The sequence below is a fragment of the Corvus hawaiiensis genome, chromosome 31 (genome assembly GCF_020740725.1).
Source record: "Corvus hawaiiensis isolate bCorHaw1 chromosome 31, bCorHaw1.pri.cur, whole genome shotgun sequence".
Taxonomy (NCBI): domain Eukaryota; kingdom Metazoa; phylum Chordata; class Aves; order Passeriformes; family Corvidae; genus Corvus; species Corvus hawaiiensis.
The window spans coordinates 916191-934546 of NC_063243.1; the positions used below are offsets into that span (position 1 = coordinate 916191).

Here is an 18356-nt window from a genome sequence, read left to right on the forward strand (position 1 = left end):
ATGATTCCCTGCCACCGCCGAGCAGGATTGTCGGAAGCAGGGCGGCTTGGGGAGCCGCGGGCAGGACTTTCTTTTTTCCGCTCCGGCCTTTGAGCCGGGGGATCAGTCGTTCTTCGCATTCCCCGGCTCCGCTCCAGCTTTTGCCCCGGTTGGAATTTCCCCGCATCCCCTTCTCGCTCCCGCGGTTTTCCCCCCTTCTCTGTTCGCCAAACTGTTTCCTCGGCAGGAGTCACAGGGCGGACGGACCCCCACCGGGGCCACCCCCCCGGGGAGCCGGGCCCGCGATCCCCGCGGCCAACGCCGGCCGAAAACTCGGCACCGCGACACACATTCAGCAGCTGATTCAGGATTCTTTCTCCCCTCTGCCACCAGTGGCGGTTTCTGGTTTTCTCTTTCTTTCTCCTGCCGCTTGTGTTCTCCAAGCGGCTCAATCGCTCTGCCCTTGAACACCCGCCGTTCGCATTGGAATCCCCGCTCTGGCTAAGCCGCGGTGAGGCAGACGGCGATGGGGGTAGCGGGGGACACACACGCCCCCCCAGTGCTAAAGTTAACTCTTCGGGGGACACCACGGGACACCTCCGAGGCAGTTCTGGTGCTTGCGGAGAGGAGAGCTCATCCACTTCCATTTTCTCTGGTTCTGGCGCGGGCTGCGGAGCCTGTAACTCCGTCTCCGCGGGTGCAGAAGGCAGGGACGGTATAACTGGGTCTACTCCCCCAAAGAATTCTCGTGCTTACATCGGAAAGGCAGCAGCGGGACTGCCTGGCTCTAGATGGGCTGCTGCCCCTACCGCAGCTGTTTTTTCTGCTTCTATTGGCCTCAGCGCCATTATTATTAACTTCCATAGCGTACTAAGCCCCTTAGTCTCTTTTAATCCATCGCTTATGGTGTCCCAAAGAGTGATTCCCAGCCTTTCCCACTCAAGACTGCTGAGAACGCTCCCATGGGTGGCAAAAAATCCTCTCTCCCGACCCCATCTTAACAGTCTTTTCAAGACCTTTGGGTCATGCTTCTCTCAAAGAGAATGTGCTGGAGGACCCTGAACGTGGCCCGCTCCTCTTTCGACAGACCCTTCCCCATCCTCCAACCCCCGGCCTCTCACCTCTTCGGGTGCACCCGCTGCAGCGTACGTTTTCCGGAGTTCTTTCCCCAGGAGCTTTCTTCGGCTCCCCCAACTCCAACGGAGCCGTTCTCTGACTCTCCCCTCCACAGTCCAGCCCTGGCAGGCTCCGACCGGGGCCTCCTGCCTTTTCACTCCACAGACCCCCTTCAGAATCCAAAGGGTCCGGTCTGCTTCATTATCGCAGCGTTTATCACATCGCGAGGTCACCAGCATGTGGGAGCTCAGGACTTCTGAACAACGAACCAATATGATTCCACAGAAGACATTTTATTGTTTACATTGCACTCTACTTACGCATTTTGCAACTGCTGTGCACGCGATCACGCACTTCTTGATTGGTCCCTCGATTTTGTCCATGCGTTCTGCATGCACTTTTCAGAAAACAGGATTGGTTCTAGTCCAGTGCGGCACAGTCCTTCTTTATCTATTTCTCGCTGCCTTGGTATTCTGCTTCTCAGCTCCTTCTTTCCCAATTGAGCGCTGCTTACATTTCGGTAACCTTGATGCATTCCTGGTGGCTCTGATAAGAATCACTAAAGATGGCTTGGCTGGGGCACACTAACAGGGTTCACATACATTACAACACCCTCCAGTCCTGAGGGATGTGTTACTGGGAGGGGGGACACACCTGGCTCTTGCACTTGGAGTGCACCCCACAGGGAAGGACATGGGGAACCCATTTTAGGGTAGATCCTGCTGCTTTCCACCAATTTCAGCGGGGGGTATAAATGGCTCAGGGAGATTTCCCCGGTCATTTTAGGAGGCGGAGGTGAGGCCTTTTTTGGGAGGATCCTGATGCTTTCCACCAGTTTGGGGGTTCTAAATGGCTTGTGGTGGACACATTTTCATGGATTCTGATGCTGCCCACCCATGCTCCGCACTGGTCCGGACTGGTGCTCCCAGTGTCGCGTGGGGCAGGGCCATGGGGACCCCTCCATAGCACAGCGTGGCTGCTTTGGGGCTGGTGACACTTGCCCGGCGCTGGCCATGGGGCGTGTGCTGGCAGCTGGGGCCGTACTGGTGGTACTGGTGGTGCTGGGAGCTCATGTGTCTGGAGACCAGCAGGACTCGGGTGAATGTGGGCATCTCAGGGGTGTGGTGGGGACGATGGGAAAATATTGAGAGAGGTGGGAAAAAGGGAGGAAGAGAGCAGAAAATGGGAGCTGGAATGCCCAGACCAGGAGTCCAGCCCAGGGGTCTCCGGCCTGACTCCCCCCCAGGAAGCGGTTCCCACAACCCCTCACCCTGTCCCCAAAATCCCTTGGCATCCCACACCCATCTCTGTATTCCCCCCTCCAAAATCTCCAGGCTCCTGCGGTGAGAACAAAGGGGTCCAAGTTACCATCCAGTGTGACCACAAGCACCAAACTTTTTTCTCCACACAACAATCTTGCCTCTTTTCCCCTGCCCAGCTTCCCCGCAGCAGCTGGGAGCAGCCAAGAGCCGAGCGCTGCCCCAGCCTGACTGGCCCCAGCTCCATCCCTGCTCCTCCCATGGGATGCGATGGGTTTGGGGGGAGGGGGCCAAGGGTGGGCACTGGGCCTGGGGGGAGGACAAGCGGGGGATGGGATGAAGGAGGAGGAGGAGAAGGGATGGAAGGAGGAGAAGGAGGAAGTGCAGGAGGAGTGGGAGGAAGAGGAGGGATAGAGGAGGAGCGGGAGCAGGAACAGGAGGAGGAAGAGGAGGCAGCACGTGCGTCCAGCGCTCCCCGTATCTGCAGCCCCCTGCCCTGGGAGCATCGCCCTGCCGCATTCCGCAGGGGATCAGGGAGGGGAAGCTCACCCCAAATACCTTGTGTGGACCCTGGGAGGGTTTTTTGGGCGGTTTCCGCTGGCAGCTCACAGCAGAGCCCCAGCAGTGGGTGGGGGGATGTGGGGTCTCCCCCCATGTGTGGGTTGGTCTCCCGGGGTCAGGCTCTGGTACCACGTGGCAATCGCCCGGTGCCGATGCAGCGTGAGGGGGACACCAGTTTCGGGGATACTGGTTTTGGGGACACCGGTTTCAGGGACTGCCTGGGAGAGCCAGGTTTGGGGGAAGCCTGAGAGCCACAGAGTGGGAAGAGCGGAGAGGGGCGATCCCGGAGCTGGGGGACCTCTGGCAGCCTGAAGGGAGGGGGAAGATGGAGAGCAGGGGAACCGGGGACCCCCTGGACACCGAAGTGGGGAGCCTGGAAAGGGGGGACCCCTGGGATTCCCCGGACCCCTCGTAGCCCAGAGAAGGTGGGAACCCCGGATATGGGGGAACCTCAAAATACACAGGACCCCCAGAAACCCAGAGAGAGGGAACTCCTGAGAGGTTATTTTTGCTGAATCTTGGAGTTTTCTGTTTGAATTTGGATCTCTTGGGCTGAATCTTGATATTTTCTAAATTTTTGGGGTGGGGGCGGGAATCCTGTTGTTTCTGGGCTTTAGTGGTCTAAATGTTGGTGGTTTGGTTTTTTGAAGGGCAGAATTTTCCTATTGTGGAGGAGTTTTTCCTGTATATCAAGATTTTGGGAGTTTTGGGGCTGTGTCTCTGTGTTTAGGGCTTTTGTGGTTGGATCTTAATATTTTGAAGGGTTTTATGAACACAAATGCCTGGTGACTTCTAGAGATGGACTTGGGCTGGAGGAACCCCCAACCTAACACACTCACCCCTTGTTTTTGCCCTGAAAACAGGATTTGTCATTCCAAAGCTATGGCCAGATGGAGAAGGAGGCTGCGAGGAAGAGGACGATGCCCCGGGAGCCCCAGGCAGGTGAGGAGGAAGTCACTGTCCCTTTCCCCCTCTCTCCTGCTCCATCTCCCAGCCCAGGATCGCCCCCGGCTGAAGGACAACCCCGCTGCCAATGCCGTCCTGCCGGGGATGGACTGGGGGGATCTCCTTCCCCTTCCCTGTGGCACGGAGGCAAATCGCATCCTCTCCTTCTCCACTCTCCTTCCTCTCCTCGTTCTGTCCTTATTCCTTCCAATTTCCTTCCTCCTCTCCTTCTTCCCTGGTTTCTTCTTCTTGTTCCTTCCTCTCCTTCTACCTTTTCCTTTTCCCTTCTCCCTGTCCCTTCCTCTCCTTCTCCTTCCTGCCCCAGGCACTGAGCTGCAGATGGAGAGCAGGGGGAACAAATCCCTGTGGCAGAACCGCGTGGAAGAGGCCGCTTTCAGCAGCTCCTCGGTGCAGGAATCCAGCGGGGAGGAAAAACTGAAGAGATCCACGAGGAGTGGCTGCAAACCCAGCCCAGGGAGCTGCGAGGAGGAAAGACCCCCCGTGAGACAGAAAGGCAGCCGGAGATCCAGCCACAGCTCAGAGCTGATGGAGAAGCCTCAGGGTGGAGAGAAGCCCCACAAGGGCTTGGAATGTGGAAGAGATTTGGAAATCCACGGGGATGCAGAGATACCCCGCAGCCCCTGGAGGAGCCCCCACCGGAGCAGGGGATGCCTGAGGAGAGGCTGTGACCCCGGGCGAGACCCGTGGACAGAGGGGCCCTGCCGGAGCAGCCTGTCCTTGCAGGACTGACCCCGGGGCAGAGTGACCCCCGGGGCTGCAGCAGTGTGAGGGGACTGCTGCCCGTGGGACGGACTCAGGGTGGAGAAGTTCCTGGAGAACTGCCTGGTGGGAGGGAGCCCGGAGTGCAGCAGGGGAACGACTCCTGTCCCTGAGCAGCGGGAGAAGGCACCGGGGATGAACTGAGCACGGCCCCAATTCCCTGTGTCCTGCACTGCCGGGGTGGGAGGTGGAGCTGGAAAGAGGGAGGGGTGGGAGGAAGAAGTTAGGAAGGGTCTTCTTTTACTTCGCATTACCCTGCTCTGAGTTTTTGGGGTTTTCTGCCACAAATCTCTCCCCTCGTGCACTCAGCCAAAGGGGTTTGGGGCGGTTTTCCCTTTCTCGGGGAAATCAAAGCCATGCACTGAGGCTCCGAATTAGGGGCGGCAGTAGCGAGGCTGCAGGGCTTCCCAAGGAGCCGGAGGCACCCGACACGCAGGGCTGGGCAGGTCGGGCCGGGAGCAGCGGAGAGCTTTGTTTCTCTTCTCAGCTGAATGGCGGCTCGGGCCGGGCCCGTTCCAGGGCTGCTCCTCAGCTGCGGCTTTCCCCTCACGCAGCCCGGGGGGCGCTGGGAGCGCGGGGCGGGGCTGGGCCGTGTGCAGAGCCCGCCCCTCGCTCCGATTGGGCGGTGCTGCCGTCAGTCGTGGTTCTGGCGCGCTGATTGGTCGGAGCGGGGAGCAGCCCGGGCCCGGAGCCGCCGGCAGGGCGGCCGTGGCGCAGCAGAGGCGCCATTGGCGGAGCGTCTGTGCGGGCCCGGGAGCGGCGGCGGCGGCCGGAGCCCGGTGAGGCGGCGGCGGAGCTCGGAGGCGGCCCCAGCGCAGGTGGGAGCCGCGCTCGGTTCTGGCGGGGCTCGGGGCTGGCTGCGGGCGGAGGGGGCGGCAGGGGGCTGTGGCGGGTTCGTTGTGCCGTGTGGGCGCCGTGTTCGCCCTGGCGTGAGGGCGCTGCGGGAGCGGCTGCTCGCGGTCTCCTTCCCGCTGCTGCCTCGGCAGGAGCCGGTGCCGGAGCAGCGCTGGCTCGTCCCGGCTGCTGTGGGTAGGACAGAGGTGGCTGCCCCGTGGCCGGCAGTGTGCGGGAAAGTTCCTGTGGCCAGAGGTTTGTGTCCCCAGAGGAGCCGGAGGAGTCGTGTAAAAGTAACTTTATTCCCGGACAAAGGGAGAGGCCACGGGGCATTTCCCGTGGGGTCTGTCCAAGTGTTGGAGGACGCAGCCTCCTTTTTATGCCGATTTGCCCGGCCGCATCTCCGTGTCCCTTTCCGCAGTGGCTGAGGTCCTTGGAAGGTACAGACTTCCCGATCCGCCTGCTGCATGTGCCCCTTAATGTGCACCCCCACTTTGTATAACATCCGATATTCATGGCTCTGTGAAGTTTTATTTCCTTTGTTCTCTGTTTCACCACTTTTTCTTGGCCATCTCTTTGCCAAGAGCACTTTGAGTCATTTAATTTTCCACAACCTGCTGGTCTTTCTGCTGGAAGAGAATCTGATGCCATCCCAGGGTGAAATGTGGTGTTGCTCATGGGAGTGGATTGGTGGGTGAGAAGGTCAGGAGCTGGAGCTGTGTGCTTGGTTATGATTTGGAGGACAGCTTGTAATCTAATGATGCATTGAAATGATCAGTGGGTTCTCTGGCACCTGGTATGAATTTGTTTGGGTTCCCAGGGGCTGCTCCATGGTGTTGTAGGATTTGTTCTGGTGGCCGTTCATCTTTTCCCCATTTTTGGGCGCTCCCAGAAAGGCCAGGGAAGCATCAATTGACTTCTTTTCTGTGATTAATCATCACATCCTTGGATTCCCAAGTGATTTCGCTGACCTTGTGTCAGCAAAAGCAGCCCAGTGGTCAAACCCACCCTGTATAACACAGAGAGTGCCAGCAGATGTTGGAGTGGGGAGAGGGATGATTCCCCCCCGCTTTTGTGAGTGAAGTTCTCCCAACATTCTCCGTTTGCTGTTTTCCTTTGCAGCTTCAGGGATTTCTGTTGCAGAGTCAGAGATGCTCAGTGTGGGCTCTGCCTTTAGCGATGCAAATTCCGTCAGTGCAGGGAGGCAGAGCTTGGGGTGAGGGGCAGAGGGAATCAGCCCAATTCCTGTGGCAGGCAAGGAGAGCCTGGGACATTGTGCACACTTCCCGCAGCAGAGTTAATTTGCATTTCTAAAGCTCCTCTGCTGGCTGCCTGGAAGGAAGCTTCTCCTCCAGGGCAGCCATCAAATTATTCACAAGTGCCCCCCCGCAAAAGCGGCTTTTTTCCCCCCCTTTTTTTAAAAAGTATTTTATTAACTGTTTATGAGTTAAAGGGTCAGTTTTAAAGCTCTTCCAGTTTTGCAAAATGTAGCCTACAGGTGAACATTGACAAACTCATTCCAAAATTCTGCCTTCACTAACAGCCACACACACACGTATACAAATAAGCCCCAAAGCAATAAAGATTTTTGGTTCTTCTCCTTGGACTAAAAATTGACTCTCACACGTTTGGCCCAAACCCAGCTGGCAATATCAAAGTAGTATTATTAAGAAAAAAACATTCTAATGGTGCAATCATGTCACTGAAACTGTGGGAAGAACAAAAACTCCACAACAACCTTTTTAGTATTAGAAGATCAAGGCATTACTTTATTCTGGCCAGGATGTGCAACAGAAATCATTTCATGCACACAGAGCCCAGGTATGCAGAGAAAATCATTCCATGGCACACGAGTTTTACTCGATTTTTCCTCAACTTTATACAGTCTAAACCCATAGAAATCCATCGGTTTAATGTTCATTGGTTCCAAGTTGGGTAGTTCTTAGTATTTGGTTTCCTATTGGCCCCGGATTGCTTGGCCTCTGATGTTAATTAGGTGCACACTCCTTGATTTCCTTCTCAGCCTTTTCCAGAGCAGGGGTCTCCAGCTGTGCCGGGGGCAGTGTCTGGGGTAGCTGTTCCTTGGTGTTTGCTGATGGGCGTTGATGTTTTGTTGATGGGCGTTATCTTTTGGGTATCTTTTGGGCTGTTCCCAGTCTGTTGAGATGTTAAGCTCATCTCTGTTGAGTGGTGTAACATCCCTTAACAAACACTTTAAATTCCTTTCGCCAAGGCAGAGGCAAAGCAAGCCTGAGTAGCGAAATAAAATTTTAAAGCAATTCTGAACTTGGTATATTTTCCATCAATCGAATCCCGCCCAGCCCAGAGTGTGAGTGTAACTGAGAGCCAGAGTGGAATTCTCCCGCTGTCTCGAGCAGCAGCTGTGGCGAGTGCAGGCACAGAAAGCTCTGAAGGTCACCCGGTGCCAGCGAGGATTGGCCCTCAGTGCCTGGAGATGCCAGAGGAGGTGCCCAGTCAGACTATTTCAGCAGAGGATCTGTGGGCAGCCCCCGGGGCTTCCCCCGCTGTGGAGCCCTGGCTGCTGCTGCGGCCCCTTCTGTGCAGGGTCAGTGGCGGCCTCGCATGGTCCTCCTGCAGCCGGGGAGTGCAAATCCGCGGGGCTTCAGAGAGCTTGAGGCGAGGGTGAGGGGTCCCCCCGTGTTCAGCTGTGCTGGCGGCTGTTTCTGTGCTCGGGGACACTTGGAATGGGCCACGCCCTTGGCCACCAGTGGTGCTTCTTTGCGCTCCTCAGGCAGGACCCGATGTCCTGGTTGGATGTTGTGGGCAGCAAAGTGCCAAGGCAGGGTCTGTGCCAGCCGAGCTTCCTGTGGAAGAGATTTCACAAGAGACAGGATTGTGGCCACAGACTGCTTGAAACACACATCCCTGGTCTCCACCCCCCACTAGGTCGGGAACTCCCAGTTTGAGGAATTGAAAACCTCAATTCCAGGGGAGATAATTGAATATCTGCCCTGGGCCTGCCTCTTCTTCTTGCCAAAGCCAATGGCAGCAGCCGTACCCGTGGCATCTTGGTTTCTCTCAGCAGCTTCAGAAGGTGTTTCTTTAATTCCCCATTCATTCTTTCTACCCGACCTGAACTCTGGGGGTGCCAGGGCATTTGGAGGTGCCACTGTGTTCCTAAAGCAGCCAGAATGGCCTGAAGGATCTTTCCTGTAAAATGAGTTCCCCTGTCTGTGTCTGTTGCTTCCACAATCCATATCTTGGAATTGTTTGTTCCAAACATGCCTTAAGAACTGATGCAGGGATTGCTGAAGCAGTCGGAAATGCTTCTGCCCCGCTGTGAGCTGCCATGCTGTTAGCAGAAGATATTGAAGCCTTCCTGCTCAGGGCATTTCAGTGCCAGGCTCTTCCAAGCACCCCCAGCTCGGCCCTTTGAGCTGAGCATGCGGGCGCTGAGCTGCGCTTTGTCTCATTCCCTTTCCTTCAGAGCAGCGTGTCTTGCCACTCTTTTCCCTTCTGCTGCCCTTGCAGACCCATCCCTAAACACATTTTCTCCCTCAGGCCAGGGAATGTCTGGTAAATCTCTGCTAGCCCGGGTCTGGAGCTCTGTCACTTGGCTGCAGCCATGGGTTTCTTGCCAGCCCCGTGTCCAGGGCCGTTCAAACAGGAGGCTGGGTTCAACCCTTGCCCTGTGCTCAACTCTGAATCCTCCTGTTCCATCCAACAAGTTTCATTCTGTAAGAACCGAGCGCTGCTCATCCATTTAGAGGCTCCTTTGGTTAACAAAGCTTTACCTTGATGCCAGGCTTAAACAATCAGAGATTGTGCTGCTGTCAGTTTTCAGGCCTCAGTTCCCATTAAATCCCGGGCTGCACAATTCTGCAGACAATGAGGCCACTCTCTGGCCACTGGGTTAAACATTTGAGCCCAGGAATTCCTTTGGCATGGCCCTGATGAACATCCCCATGCAATTCAAATGGTTTTTCCCTGTCTGGGAGGGCCAGGGCAGGAGGCTCAGTTAATCTGCTTTTGAAGCCTTGAAAATTGTGCTTTCCTTCTGGTGTCCATGATGGAGTTTCTTGGCTGGCAGGAGAGGAGTGTTGTAGGGAGAGATGCCTGGCTCCAGAAGCGCTGCCTTTAGCAGGGCCTCAGTAAGAGGCTGAAACCCCTTCCTTGCCTCCCTTGGAACAGGGTATTGCTTTTAGACACCACTTGTCCTGGATGCTTCAAAGGAATTTGGAGAGGCTCCATATCTGATTTTCCCTATTTCCCTGGGGCTGCCCACACTTCTGGGTTCCCTTCAGCAGAGGCCTTGGCAGACATTTGACACCAAGGTACAGCAGCATTAGCCTCTGTATCTCCTTTGACAATATGAATTTGCATTCCCACTTGAGCCACCAAATCCTTTCCCAGTAAATTACAATCACAAATAGGAACAAACAGAAATTGATGTGTTTCAAACCCATCTCCCACATCTACTAATAGTGGTTGAATAAAACACCCCTGCTCATCTTTCCCACTTATTGCCTGAATAATCAAGGAACTTCTTGACAATTTCCCCCCTTAGGTCTCAGATTCGGAGTGGATCGAGAGGCCCCTGTGTCCATCAGGAGCGGCCTCGTCTCGATGCAGAGGCGCCCTGAATGTTCTCAAGGGCTCTGGTGCGGTGGGTCCCTGATGTGCTGGGAGCTCTGAGAGCCCTGACAATCCATGTCCATCAGGGGTGGACTTGCTGGTGCTGAGGGTGCTGCTGTCTGTGCTTGCAGTGTCCTTGTGGCCTGCAGCTGGAGCCCTGATTCCTTGGCAGGGGCTGTTTGGGTGGGCTCTGCCGTGCCGAGGAGGGCAATGCCTGTGCCAGGTGCTTGTGGCCGCCGCCGTCCCCTGGGTGCTGGGGCCCCCTTGGGCCCTGCGGTTCATCCCTGGGGGGCTGTAGAAACTCTGCCATGGCCTTTGCCTTCACCTTGGCCTTTTGCTCATCCCTTCTTGCATTCCCCTGCTGAGCCTTCCTGGCCAAGTGCTGCAGGGGCTTCTTGTGCCTCTCCTGCAGCCCCCTCAGTGCCTGTGGGTGCTCATCCTCTGACAGCTGCTGAGCTTTCTGCACAATCATTCGTTTCTCCAGTGACCCAAACAAGATCGATGAAAGAAAATCCTGATCCTTCCACATCCCGCAGCCTCCTGGGGGCCGGGGGCCAGTGCCGGCCCTGCCCGGGGGGTGTTGGGGTCAGGCAGTGCCCGGCGCTGAGCCCCGGCTGCCCCACAGCCCCGGCCTGGCCCCGCAGCTCCCCACAGGCCCCCAGCCCGTGCTGCCCTGTCCTGCTGCTCCCCACCACAGAGAAACACCCTGAAATCCTGAGCTTCTTTTTTTTCCTGTCCTGGAAAGCAGGGATACAAAGGAGGTGGAGCTGGCCCTGAGGATAAGAGGGTTTTGGCCCTTTTTGAGGATAAGATTGTGGAAGGTGCTGGGAAACATAGCAATTCTCACTATTTTTCTCTTCCTGCTCTTTTCCATCTTCCTTTTCCTTTCTTACCACATAGATTCCTCCTGCTGCTGTTTGCCTTAACCATATTCCTGCACACTCCCTTCAACCAATCCTTTCCCAGCACACCAACACCATCCATCCCCTGTTGCTGAGACCCCTTCTCGACTTCCCTTTTTACCCCTGCTGGGTGTCCGTGTCCTTAATTAGCTCTGGGAGAATGTGCAAACTGCCTCAACATTGTCCCCTTTTGTATAGGACACGATGTCCGTGGTTGTGTTCAGGCTTTGTTGTTGTTCTGGAAGTTGAGGAATTGAGCAGGAGCTTGGCTGAGCAGCAGTGTGTGTCAATCAGTGCCATTTTGTGGAGCTGATGGTTTCTGCTTGTGTCACTTGCTTGTGTCCAAGTCGGTGTGGCTGTGTCCGAGCAGATTGAGAGCATGTGTTTGTAGGGAGGCGTTGCTGTTGTTCCTTGGCTGGGGGTGCCCGGTTTTCGGGCCATCCCCCCTGGAGCAGGGTGTCCCCCCTTGGTGCAGGCGCGGCCCTCAGGCAGCGCTCAGCCAATCAGAAGGCGCGGCGCTGGTGAGTCAGCAGTTGCCAGGCAGAGCCGCAGCGCCCGGCGCTCCCCAGCTGGAGCCCCCGTGTGGCCTGGCCTTGGCGCCCCCCGAGAGGGGAATTTGGGGAGGTGGGAGGGGGGGAGCGCCAAGGCCGGGCCGGCCCGTGCTGTGCTGGCAGAAGTGGCTGCGGCGGGGGCCGAGTGCGGCCAGGAGCGGCCGAGAGCCCAGCGCTGCCGCAGCCCGAGCTGCCGCAGCTGCATCCCTGCTGGTGCTGTGGGATGCGAGAGCTCTGGGGGGCAGAGCGAGCCAGGGGTGGGTGCTGGGCCTGGGGGGAGGAGGAGAAAGGCTGGAGGAGCACGGCTGGAGAGCAGAATGGTGAAAGGATGGACGTGGGAGCAGCAGGTGGGATTCTGCAGGAGAAGGAGTAGTGTGAGGAAGAGGATTGTGAGGAAGAGTAGGGACACAGGAGGAGGAGGAGGAGGAGCAGGAAGAGGAGGCACTGCAAGGTTCCAGCACTCGCTGTATCTGCAGCCTCCCAGCCCCAGGAGTGTTACCCCCTCATCCAGCAGGTGATCAGGGAGGGGGATCCACGATTTTCCCGTGGGTGAATCTTGGTATTTCTGAGGTTTCTTGGTCTCCATGTTGGTGCTTTGGTTTTTTTGTGGGGGCTGAATGAGTTTATATTTTGGAGGGGGTTTTTTCTGAATCTTGATGTTTTGGGAGTTTTGTGTCTGTGTCTTGGTATTTGTGTGACTTTTGTGCTCAATCTTGGTGTTTTGGAGGTTTTTACGGACACAAGATGCCCCGTGATGGACTTGGGGAGGAGGAACCCCCAGCCCAAGGCGCTCACCTCTTGCTTCTCCCCCCAAACCAGGATTTGTCGTTCCCAAGGTGTGGCCGGATGGAGGAGGAGGAAAAGCCCCGGAGATGCCGCACGAGGAGGGGCTGCAAACGCAGCCCAGAGAGATCCAAGGAGGAAAGAGCCCCCCTGTGCCGGGAAGGCGGCCGGAGATCCAGGGGGAGCTCAGAGCTGGGGGAGAAGCCTCAGGGTGGGGAGAAGCCTCACAAGTGCTTGGAATGTGGGAAGGGCTTCAGCCGGAGCTCCAGCCTGAGGGAACACCAGAGGATCCACACTGGGGAGAGGCCCTATGAGTGTGGGGAATGTGGGAAGAGCTTCTGCCGGAGCTCCAGCCTTACCTGGCACCAGAGGATCCACACTGGGGACAGGCCCTATGAGTGCAGGGAGTGTGGGAAGGGCTTCACCAACAGCTCTGGTCTGATCCAGCACCAGGTGGTCCACACCAGGGAAAGGCCCTATGAGTGCTTGGATTGTTGGAAGAGCTTTGGACAGAGCTCCAGCCTAAGGGCACACCAGCGCACCCACACTGGGGAGAGGCCCTACGAGTGTTCTGAGTGTGGGAAGGGGTTTCAGAGGAGCTCCAGTCTCCTCGTACATGAGCGCATTCACACGGATGAGAGGCCCTTCCGCTGCCCCGACTGCGGGAAGGGCTTCAAACACAACTCCACCCTCATCACCCACCGGCGCATCCACACCGGGGAGAGGCCCTACGAGTGTCCTGAGTGTGGGAAGAGCTTCTCCAGGAGCTTTACCTTGACCAAACACCAACGGAGGCATCGCTAAGGGAAGCCCTGCGAGTGCCCCGAGTGCGGGAAGAGCTTCGTGCGCTGCTCCAGCTCCATCCCCCGTGGGAGGATCGGCGTTGGATGATCCCCAGTGACCCCCGTGGGGCAGAGCCCTGGTGACCCCCGTTCCGGGTGATCCCCTCTGGGTGGGGGGAAGGTGTTGGAGAGATTTCTTTGCCTTCTCCTTGTGCTGCTGGGATTTGGTTGGGAATAAATTCCCTCCCTGTGCCCAGGCTGGCTCTGTTGTGCCTGTGCCGGTGCTCGGGGCGGGATCTCTCCCGCTCCTTCTCTCAGCTCCTGGGCCTTTCCTTCTATTTCCTGTCCCTGTGCAGTAGCAGAGGGCAGGGACAGAGCGGTTTTGGTGTCTCCCGGCATCCAGGCAGGGCCAGCCCAGCCCCGGGGGTTGTGAGGGGCTTGTGGGGGGTCTCTCGTTTTTAGGACATCCCTGCTGGAGGAGGGTGTCCCTCCTTGCTGCAGCCCCAGCCCTCAGGCAGTGCTCAGCCAAGCAGAGAACACCCTCAGCTGGGGCCTCATTTTTGGGCACAGCTGAGTCCCTGGACATCTCCATCCCCATTTTGGGATGGGGCTGGGGGGACAGCGGGAAAGGGCTTCCCATGAGAGTCCCTTTGTTTCCCCATTGTTAGGGAAGATGAAGCAGGAAAGCCTTATAAATATGATTGCCTGACAAAGGATTTTGGGAATATGAAAACTATAAGCGACATTGAAATGAAAGCCACTTTTTGAGACACCAAGTCTTAGTTACTGAACAACTGGAAAACAATGGTATGGCCGACTGAAGGTAATCCCCTCTTGATTGAACAATACCCTCTGCTTGCAGGCAGGTCCAAGGGTCAGAGCAGACCCTACTAGCTCAGCAGAAGGGGTCCAAAGAGTAGTTTTTAGAAGTTAAGATGTAACACTCTATGGTAATATAAGAACTCTTATAGGCTGTATGTAAATGCTATAGGATTTGTATCTTGTATTAGATTGGTTAGTGACAATTAGAATATTCAGTACAGAAGATGATTTATTGTATTGTAACCAGGACTTCACACACTCTTACTCACACTCTCTTACTCTACTCACTTCTTCTTCTTCACTCTCATTCCTCTCGCTCTCTCTCTCTCTTTACTTACCCGCTCACTCTCTTGCTCTCTTGGGCCTGCTCAGAGCTGTCTGGCAGCTCTAAGCAGTGCCCCTGTACCCACGCCCTTTGCAATAAACCGCATGTTCCAAGATCTGACTTCAGAGATCTCTCGTCTCCGTCCGTCCCGACCGTCCGACCCACCAAAGCACCTACACCCATCATTTGATCTCTTGAGCTGTTCCCTGGGGCTCTCGGGGGGGCAGAACCTCACGGGGGCGTCCCCAAACCCCTGTCCCTCCCTGGGGGTCTCATGGGGGGTTCCTCCCCACCCAGCAGCTGGTGCTGAGGCGGCCGTGGGGCAGAGAGGGGTGGGAAAGGGGTGTCCAGGGGGGTCCCTTGAGCTCCCAACCTGCTGTGGGGTGCTGGGGGCTGCTGGAGGGGGCACCCCCTGTCCTGTCTCCCACACAGGTGTGTTCCATTCCTGGGGAAAAGCCCACTGGCACTTCCTTGATGACAACAACTGGGTGAAGTTCATAGACAGGAACATCTACAACTGGGAGCAGTTTGGGCACAGGGGATACCCCAAAATTTGGAGGTGGGATGGAGTTGTTTTGAGGTGGAATTGAGCCGTTTGCAGTGGGATGGAGTCGCTTTGAGGCGCCTTTGATCCCTCTTGGCTTTTGGGGTGCAGAGCTGTGAGGGACTGAAATGTTCCGGGTTAATGGCTCAAACCATTGGCCACCGGCAACAGCAGCGGGGCCTTTGCTGGCCGTGGGCACAGGGAGCGCCCGGGGGCACAGGGGGGAACACCCAGCCCGGAGGGGACGAGCAGGGCCTGGAGCCAGGGAAGGGCAGAGGCCGATGGGAAGCAGATCCGGCCAGGTGGGACAGGGCTTTGGAGCAGGGCAGCGCCCTCCCTTACACAGCTGGCCCAGCTCTGGGAACCCGCCCGGGGCAGGCCCGGGACATGCACACAGAGGGCTGGAGGTTTCCATCCCCTCGCATGGGCCATGCCTGGCTCAGCTGCGCTGCCGGGAGGGGCAGGGCCATGTCTTAGAAGGGGCCATAAACCATCAGAGCCCCCAGAGTGCCCCGGGATCCACAGTGTGACATCGGACACTGCAAAACTCCCCCGGGGGAGGTGCCCGGGTGTTCACCCAAACCTGAACCTGTATTAACCCACGGAACTTGGAGTTTCCGGGGCTTCCCCAGCCCCCACGGGATCCAGCCTGGGACCATCACTTACACCAAGGACAGGGACATTGGAACAACCCAAACCAAAAGTTTTGTTGCTGATCCAGGGCTGCTGACTGTGTATCCTTCTACTCTCATACTTCCTTTGCCCTTATACATTTCCTAAGTGTTACTTTTATGCTTTTAATATTACTGGAGATGGTAACCAAAAGGGCTCCAAACCCCCCCCAAACACAGTAACCAAACTGTTGTGAAATAAACCCTACAGAGATATATTTATAAACACAGATCTTTCACTGTTGTTTCACTCTAATCTGCCCCAGGGAGCCATGAACCAGACCCTGGGTTACCCTCGCCTTCAGGGGCGGGGCGGAACAGGAGCCGGACATGGGGGAAGCTTCTGGAAGCTGCTGACGGAAGCCACCCCTGGAGGCCCCCTGTTTCCAAAGCCTGGCCATGCAAACCCAGGACACTGGATCCAAACATGGATCACTCAGACGGGGGGCACCAGGGCTCTTCCTGTCGTGGTTTGACACAGCTGAGCATCAAGCACACGAAATCTGTTATTTTTCATAAAGGGAAAATAAGAAAATATTGAGGAAAACTAGAGAGCTGCGAGGCAAAACAGGTTCAAACTTAAACAGTTGCTGTACAAAGAAAAAGTTTATTACCAACAGAATTAAAAGTAAAAAGAAATAACAAGAAATTCAAGCAAACCTCCCCTCTCTTCCAGCACTTCCCTCCTTTTACCCAACTCGCACAAAGGAAGCAGAACATGGGATTTTGGTCAGTGTTGCAGTTCTTGAAAAGTCTCTTTGTTATGCTTAAGGAAAAAAGGGTTTTCTTCTGCATCACGTGGTTCCCAAAGTGCCACCAACAGCAGACCCGCCCAGAAAGAAACAACCTGCTGTGGTGTAAAACATCTCTGCCCTGAAACATCCTTCACACTGCCAGACATGGGCCATCACATGGGGTTATTAATCTTTTTAAAGATGAGTTACTCTGGCCTGAACACAAAGGCTTTCTTCACCACAAGTCTCTAAAAGCCTCTCACTGCTTCTGGCATGGGCCCTCTTCACAATTTTCACGGGCCACGCGTGAATTCTCCATCCCACCATGTACTCCAAATGGATCAAAGAGACAAACAGTTTGTGATATTACAGTTTCTTACCACGGCCTGCAGGAAGGTTTTTAAGATACGCGCGAGAATCGCGGCACCGCCCTCTTTTTTCCCGTCGCCATTTCCAGCTCCGTCCCACAGGACTCGCTTTCTCTTCTCTCTGACTCCGAAGCCGCCACGTTGAAGAGTGTTCTTGTTCGGGCTTTACGGTGGAGAAAGCCTCGCTCCCTTTGTGCTGCTGGCTGCGTGGTGTCCTCTTCAGTTCAGCGCGGAGTGTGCTGGCTGCAGACAGGAGGCTCCGCCGGCTCCCGCTGGCTCCGCCGGCTCCGCGTGGAGAGGAGAGGGACCCGCCGGTCCCAGGGAGCCGCGCCGGATGGGTTTAGCTGTGAGCAGTCCATGGCTGGCTTTAGCTGCCTGCGGCTCTGGGACAGTTCCCCCCAGCAGTGACACAGGCTCTGTGCCGCGGCGTTGGGAAAGGAGGGGGTGCAGGGGCCCTGACCCGGCGGGGCCTGGAGGCTCCAAGGCCGCCCCACCTTCGGCAGGCGAGCTGGAACGAACGGAATTCCTGCCTTTCCGTGTGGTTTAAATGTGTAAATTGTGAGAAGCATCATTAAGCTAAAACACTGTCCATCAACTCAGGGTCAACCCACCATATCACCTCTAAACCAACCCCGCTACCAAAACCAGGCTGTGCAAGCCCAGTAGAGCCCCAAAACTGGGAACCCAGGTATCCAGGAGCTCAGCTGCACCCCAAAATAGGGATGGAGATGTCCAGGGGCTCAGGTGTGCCCAAAAATGAGGCCCCAGCTGAGGGCGTTCTCTGCTTGGCTGAGCGCTGCCTGAGGGCTGGGGCTGCAGCAAGGGGGGACGCCCTCCTCCAGCAGGGATGTCCCAAAAACGGGGGACCCCCAAAAGCCCCTCACAACCCCCGGGGCTGGGCTGGCCCTGCCTGGATGCCAGGAGACACCAAAACTGCTCTGTCCCTGCCCTCTGCTACTGCACAGGGACAGTGATTTACCAAAATATGAATATCGATCTAATATCGATATCCACCTGAGACGGACAAAAACGGTCTAACAGTTTAAAGTTAGAAAGTGCATGTTTTATTTGGCACCAGGCACTGCGTGGGATGGCTCCCTGAGACACAGGCCCCAGTACAAGCAAACATGATGCCTTTTATTTCCAAGTATTATGAATATCCAAAATACAAATGTATATTCATAACATTAACACCTCCCATTCTCTGCTTCGTATGGAAATGAGCTTAAATCTCATTAAGCATGCATAGTGTGTGATCTGAATTGAGTCGGTGGTCTTGAATTGGGTCAGTGGTCCCAAAGAAAATGAAGTAACATCTTCCTCATTTTGACCTTTTTGCTTCTCTGAGTTTTAACAATTCTAATTACTTTAGTGACCTGTAAGTTTCCTCTTGCATGACTTTTTGATGCGCTCCCACAAAGGGAGGAAATTGGTAATTGTCTTTATTCTATACACCAACTTAGCAATGTTTCTGCTTCTTATTCTAAGCACAGCTAAACAAACATGCAAATGACAGATCATCAGTTATTTGGTAATCAGTTACTAACACCTAAAACTCTATTTCAATTCCAGCTCGCCTAACTATTTTCATTAACCCTCACTGGGCCCAAGCCTACAACTGAAATCCCAAGCCTATGACTAAAATCTTTGTTTCCTCTAAATCTATGTTTCAACAGGAAATGCAAGGAAAGGCCCAGGAGCTGAGAAGGACCGGGAGAGATCCCGCCCCGAGCACCGGCACGGGCACAACAGAGCCAGCCTGGGCACAGGGAGGGAATTTATTCCCAACCAAATCCCAGCAGCA

At 55.8% G+C, this 18356-nt stretch overlaps 1 protein-coding gene across 1 annotated transcript in view; it reads left to right on the top strand.

The window, feature by feature from the left end:
• Positions 1-3805: 3805 nt before the first annotated feature.
• Positions 3806-18356, top strand: part of LOC125318709 (zinc finger protein 883-like) — a 42984-nt gene continuing 28433 nt past the window's right edge. Inside the window, 4 exon segments of the mRNA XM_048289649.1 lie at positions 3806-3857; positions 4186-4361; positions 10003-10101; positions 12511-13067. Coding sequence (XP_048145606.1) covers positions 3806-3857; positions 4186-4361; positions 10003-10101; positions 12511-13067 — 884 coding nt within the window.